At 60.9% G+C, this 6000-nt stretch overlaps 1 protein-coding gene across 1 annotated transcript in view; it reads right to left on the bottom strand.

The window, feature by feature from the left end:
* Positions 1–501: 501 nt before the first annotated feature.
* The window catches only part of LOC149119106 (heat shock transcription factor, Y-linked-like), a 55834-nt gene continuing 50335 nt past the window's right edge, over positions 502–6000 (bottom strand). Inside the window, exon 3 of the mRNA XM_089325264.1 lies at positions 502–522. Within this exon, the coding sequence (XP_089181390.1) occupies positions 502–522 (21 nt within the window). The remainder of the gene's footprint in view (positions 523–6000) is intronic.

Genomic DNA, 6000 nt, shown 5'->3' with positions numbered 1-6000 from the left:
GTCAGGGCCGGGCAGAGGGCGAGGTTCTGAACCTAGACCTGCGCCTCACTCGTCCAGGGAGGCCAGGCAGCCACCGGCGAGGAAGGAGGTGGCGTTCTGAGCGCGCACTGGAAAAAGTCATTAACAGCAGTGCAGAGGGCGGGAGGAGGCGCCCTCCGGCAGATTCCGGGTCGCGTTAGGGGCAGCAGGAGCGCTAAGGGGGTGGGTGCTGGCGGGAGACTGACAGATTCCCGGTCCAGTCAGGGGCAGAAGGAGCGCCAAGGGGGTGGGGTGCTGGCGGGAGAGTGACAGGATCCCGGTCCAGTCAGGGGCAGGCAGCACCGCCAAGGGGGTGGGGTTTAGGCGGGAGACTGACAGGTTCCCCGTCCAGTCAGGGGCAGAAGGAGCGCCACGGGGGTGGGGTGCTTGCGGGAGAGTGACAGGATCCCGGTCCAGTCAAGGGCAGGCAGAACGGCCAAGGGGGTGGGGTTTAGGCGACCGACTGACAGGTTCCCCGTACAGTCAGGGGTAGGCAGGGGAACGCTAAAGGGGTGGGGTTTAGGCGGGAGACTGACAGGTTCCCCGTCCAGTCAGGGGCAGAAGGAGCGCCACGGGGGTGGGGTGCTGGCGGGAGAGTGACAGGATCCCGGTCCAGTCAAGGGCAGGCAGAACGGCCAAGGGGGTGGGGTTTAGGCGGGAGACTGACAGGTTCCCCGTCCAGTCAGGGGCAGAAGGAGCGCCGAGGGGCTGGGGTTCAGACGGGAGACTGACAGGATCCCAGTCCAATCAGGGGCAGGCAGTGGAGCCTAAAGGGGTGGGGTTTAGGCGGGAGACTGACAGGTTCCCGATCCAGGCAGGGGCAGGCAGGGGAGCTAAGGGGGTGGGCTTCTGGCTGGAGACTGACAGGGTCCTGTCCAGTCTGGGACAGGCAGGACCGCCAAGGGGGTGGGGTTCTGGCGGCAGAGTGACAGTTTCCCGGTGCAGTTGTGGGCCGGCAGGGGAGCTAAGGCCTTGGGGTTTGGGCGCAGACTGACAGGTTCCTGGTCCAGTCAGGGTCAGGAAGGGGAACCAAGGAGGTGGGGTTCTGGCGGGAGACTGACAGGTTGCGGGTCCATCAGGGGCAGGCAGAGGAGCTGAGGTGGTGGGTTTCTGGTCGTCCACTGAGAGCTTCCCGGTCCCGTCAGTGGCAGTCAGGGGAGCCAATGGGGGTGGGGGTTCTGGCTGCAGACTGACAGTATGGACGGCCCAGTATGGACAGGCAGGGGAACTAAGGACCCTGGTTTCCTGCTGCAGCCTGACAGTTCCAAGTACCGTCAGGGGCATGTGGGGAGCTGGCGAGTGGGGGGTTCTAGATGCTAGCTAACAGGTTCCTCATCCAGTCAGGGGCATTCAGTGGATCCTAAGGGAGTGGGTTTCTGGCTGCAGACCGAGAGGTTCCCCGTCCCATCAGGGGCAGGCAGGGGAGCTAAGGGGGTGGGGTCCTGGCGGCAGACTGACAGGTTCCCCGTCCAGTCGAGAGCAGGCAGTGGAGCCTCAGGGGGTGGGGTTCTGGGCGCAGAATGACGAGTTCACAGCCAATGGCTCCCCCCGTCTCAGACGCGGGGACCAATGAGACGCTGGGCGGGCGTGTGCTTCCTGTTTCAGCGGTTCGGGGCGGAAGTGGTGTTGAACCGCGATTCCACACAGCTCTCTTCTCTCTTTTCTTTTAAAAAAAGCTCCTTGATCTAATTTTCCTGACCGAAATTATCATGTTGCTTTTATCATCTGTGGGCCATATGTCCTGGTTTCACACCGTCCAGCCACAGTAGGCTTGGACAGGGCGGAGCGGGGAGACAACTCCCGGAAGCCTCGCCGCCGACCTCGCTCTCCGTCTGGGTTGGACACGCCTGGGTGACACGTCGGGCAGCCAATGGCTTCCCCCTGTCTCAGACCCGGGGGCCAATCACAGGCCGGGTTGGTGTGTGCTCCTGTTTCTGCGACTCGGGGCGGACATGGTCTTGAACCCAGCTCACTTCTCTCTTTTCTTATTTTTATTTTATTTTATTTTTTTTATTTTTTAAAGGCAGAGTGGACAGTGAGAGAGAGACAGAGAGAAAGGTCTTCCTTTTGCCGTTGGTTCACCCTCCAATGGCCGCTGCGGTCGGTGCGCTGTGACCAGCGCACCGTGCTGATGCGATGGCAGGAGCCAGGTGCTTAACCTGGTCTCCCATGGGGTGCAGGGCCCAAGCACTTGGACCATCCTCCACTGCACTCCCTGGCCACAGCAGAGAGCTGGCCTGGAAGAGGGGCAACCGGGACAGAATCCGGCGCCCCGACCGGGACTAGAACCCGGCGTGCCGGCGCCGCAAGGCGGAGGATTAGCCTAGTGCGCCGCGGCGCTGGCCTTCTCTCTTTTCTTGAAAATAAAAGCTCTATGATCTAATTTTCCTGACCTAAGTTATCATTTTTCTTTTATCATCTGTGGGCCATATTCCCTGGTTTCACATTGTCCAGCCACGCTCGGCTTGCACAGAGCGGGGCCGGGAGACTACAACTCCCAGAAGCCTCAGCGGCGGCGGCGACGCTCTACGTGTGGGCTGTACTGGCCTGAGTGACAGGTAGCCGACCCAATGGCTTCCCCGGTCTCAGACTCCGGACCACTCAGACGCGGGGTGGGTGTGTGCTTCCTGTTTCGGAGGCGTCTGCTCGGGGCGGAAATTCTATATGTAAGAGCTGAGAAAGCATTCTTTTCTTTCAAAAAAAAAAAAAAAAGCTGTGAGGCCTAATTTTCCTGACCTGAGCTATCATTTTCCTTTTATCATCTGTGGGCCATATTTCCTGGTTTCACATTGCCCAGCCACGCTAGGCTTGAAATGGGCGGTGCGGGGAGACCACAACTCCCAAACGACTCAGCGAGAGCGTCGCTGTGCGTCTGAGCTGGACTCGCCTGAGTGACAGGTCCGCAAGCCAATGGCTTCACGTGTCTCAGACCCGGGGGGGCCAATCAGATGCTGGGTGGTTGCTGGCTTCCTGTTTCTGTGGCTCCGGACGGACGTGGTCTTGAAACAAACCACGTTCAACCCAGCTCACTTCTCTCTATTCTTGAAAATAAAAGCTCTATGATCTAATTTCCCGGACCTAAGTTATCATTTTTCTTTTATCATTTTTGGGCCATCTTTCCTGATTTCAAATTGTGCAGGCACACTTCCTTGTCTGAACGCAGCCCTGAACTACAGCTGCCAGGAGCCCTAGCGGCGGCGGATGCGGCGCACTACGACTGGTCTGGGCACGTACGAGTGACAGGTAGCACAGCCTATGGCTTCTCCGGTCTCAGACGCGGGGACCAATCAGACGCTGGGCGGGCGTGTGCTTCCTGTTTCAGCGGCTCGGGGCGGAGGTGGTGCTGAACCGCATTTCACACAGCTCTCTCCTCTCTTTTCTGTTAAAAAAAGCTCCTTGATCTAATTTTCCTGACCTAAATTATCATTTTGCTTTTATCATCTGTGGGCCATATGTCCTGGTTTCACACCGTCCAGCCACAGTAGGCTTGGACAGGGAGGAGCGGGAAGACTACAACTCCCAAAGGGCTCAGCGAGAGCGTGGCTTTGCGTCTGGGCTGGACTCGCCTGGGTGACACTTCAGGCAGCCAATGGCTTCCCCCTGTCTCAGACCCGGGGGCCAATCACAGGCCGGGTTGGTGTGTGCGTCCTGTTTCAGCGACTCGGGGCGGACATGGTCTTGAAAAGGACCCCGTTTCAACCCAGATCTCTCCTTTTCTTGGAAAAAAAAAAAAAAACTCTATGATCTAATTTTCCTGACCTAAGTTATCATTTTTCTTTTATCATCTGTGGGCCATATTTCCTGGTTTCACATTGTGCAGCCACGTTAGGCTTGCACAGAGCGGGGCCGGGAGACTTACACCTCCCCGAAGCCTCAGGGGCGGTGGCGACGCTCTACGTGTGGGCTGTACTGGCCTGAGTGACAGGTAGCCGACCCAATGGCTTCCCCGGTCTCAGACTCCGGACCACTCAGACGTGGGGTGGGTGTGTGCTTCCTGTTTCGGAGGCGTCTGCTCGGGGCGGAAATGGTGTGGAAAGGAACCGTGTTTCAACCCAGCTGTCTTCTTTCTCTTCTTTGAAAAAAAGCTCTGAGGCCTAATTTTCTGACCTAAATGATCATTTTTCGTCTGTCACCTGTGGGCCATATTTCCTGATTTCACATTGCCCAGCCACCCTCTGCTTGGACAGGGTGGACCGGGGAGACTACAACTCCCCAAAGCCTCAGCGGCAGGGCGCTCTGCGGCTGGGCTCGTCTGAGTGACAGGTCGGGCAGCCATTGGCTTCACGCGGTCTCAGACTCCGTTGCCAATCAGATGCTGAGTGGTTGTGTCGCCCTGTTTCTGCGGCTCGGGGCGGAAATGGTGTGGAAAGGAACCGCCTCGAGCCACGCCCCTCGCGGCTCCTGACTGGACGCGGGAAGTGACGTCTGCGCGCACCACGCGGCAGTCGTCCCGCCCATGTCCAGCTTGGACCGGACGGGGCAGCTTCGGGCCTGTGTCCCGCACGTCCCTGGCAGCCCCTGAGCGGGCGCGTACCCGCCTGTCCGTCCGCCAGAACCTCGCCCTGTAGCTTGGCCCTGCCTGCCCTTGTCTGGGAGGAGGAACGCGCAGGAGGAGCCCAGAACCTGTCTTCTGCCACGCTGCCTGCCCGCGCCCAGCACGGGCGGGACAGGCCGGACTGTTCCTCCTCATCCAGCAGAGCCACTCAGGGCCGGGCAGAGGGCGAGGTTCTGAACCTAGACCTGCGCCTCACTCGTCCAGGGAGGCCAGGCAGCCACCGGCGAGGAAGGAGGTGGCGTTCTGAGCGCGCACTGGAAAAAGTCATTAGCGGCAGTGCAGAGGGCGGGAGGAGGCGCCCTCCAGCAGCTTCCGGGTCGCGTTAGGGGCAGCAGGAGCGCTAAGGGGGTGGGGTGCTGGCGGGAGACTGACAGGATCCCGGTCCAATCAGGGGCAGGCAGCACCGCCGAGGGGGTGGGGTTTAGGCGGGAGACTGACAGGTTCCCCGTCCAGTCAGGGGCAGAAGGAGCGCCACGGGGGTGGGGTGCTGGCGGGAGAGTGACAGGATCCCGGTCCAGTCCGGGGCAGGCAGCACCGCCAAGGGGATGGGGTTTAGGCGGGTGACTGACAGGTTCCCCGTCCAGTCAGGGGCAGAAGGCGCGCCAAGGGGGTGGGGTTTAGGCGGGAGACTGACAGGATCCCGGTCCAGTCAGGGGCAGGCAGCACCGCCAAGGGGGTGGGGTTTAGGCGGGAGACTGACAGGTTCCCCGTCCAGTCAGGGGCAGAAATAGCGCCAAGAGGGTGGGGTTTAGGCGGAGACTGACAGGTTCCCCGTCCAGTCAGGGGCAGGCAGGGGAACGCTAAAGGGGTTTGGTGGTGGCGGGAGACTGACAGGTTCCCCGTCCAGTCAGGGGCAGAAGGAGCGCCGAGGGGGTGGGGTTTAGGCGGAGACTGACAGGTTCCCCGTCCAATCAGGGGCAGGCAGGGGAGCTAAGGGGGTGGGTTTCTGGCGGGAGACTGACAGGTTCCCGGTCCACGCAAGGGCAGGCAGCACCGCCAAGGGGATGTGGTTTAGGCGGGAGACTGACAGGTTCCCCGTCCAGTCAGGGGCAGAAGGAGCGCCGAAGGGGTGGGGTTTAGGCGGGAGACTGACAGGATGCCGGTCCAATCAGGGGCAGGCAGGGGAGCTAAGGGGGTTTGGTTTAGGCGGGAGACTGACAGGTTCCCGGTCCAGGCAGGGGCAGGCAGGGGAGCTAGGGATGCGGGGTTCTGGTTGACGACGGGCAGCTTTTGGTCCGAGTCAGGAGCTGGCAGGGGAGCCAAGGAGGTCGGGTTCTGGCGGGAGACTGACAGGGTCCCGTCCAGTCTGGGGCAGGCAGGACCGCCAAGGGGGTGGGGTTCTGGCGGCAGAGTGACAGTTTCCCGGTGCAGTTGTGGGCCGGCAGGGGAGCTAAGGCCTTGGGGTTTGGGCGCAGACTGACAGGTTC

Source organism: Oryctolagus cuniculus, chromosome Y, assembly GCF_051225735.1.
Source record: "Oryctolagus cuniculus isolate XC-2025 breed Fujian yellow rabbit chromosome Y, ASM5122573v1, whole genome shotgun sequence".
Taxonomy (NCBI): domain Eukaryota; kingdom Metazoa; phylum Chordata; class Mammalia; order Lagomorpha; family Leporidae; genus Oryctolagus; species Oryctolagus cuniculus.
Note: the sequence above shows the minus strand (reverse complement) of the source record. Positions and strands in the feature narration are given on the sequence as shown.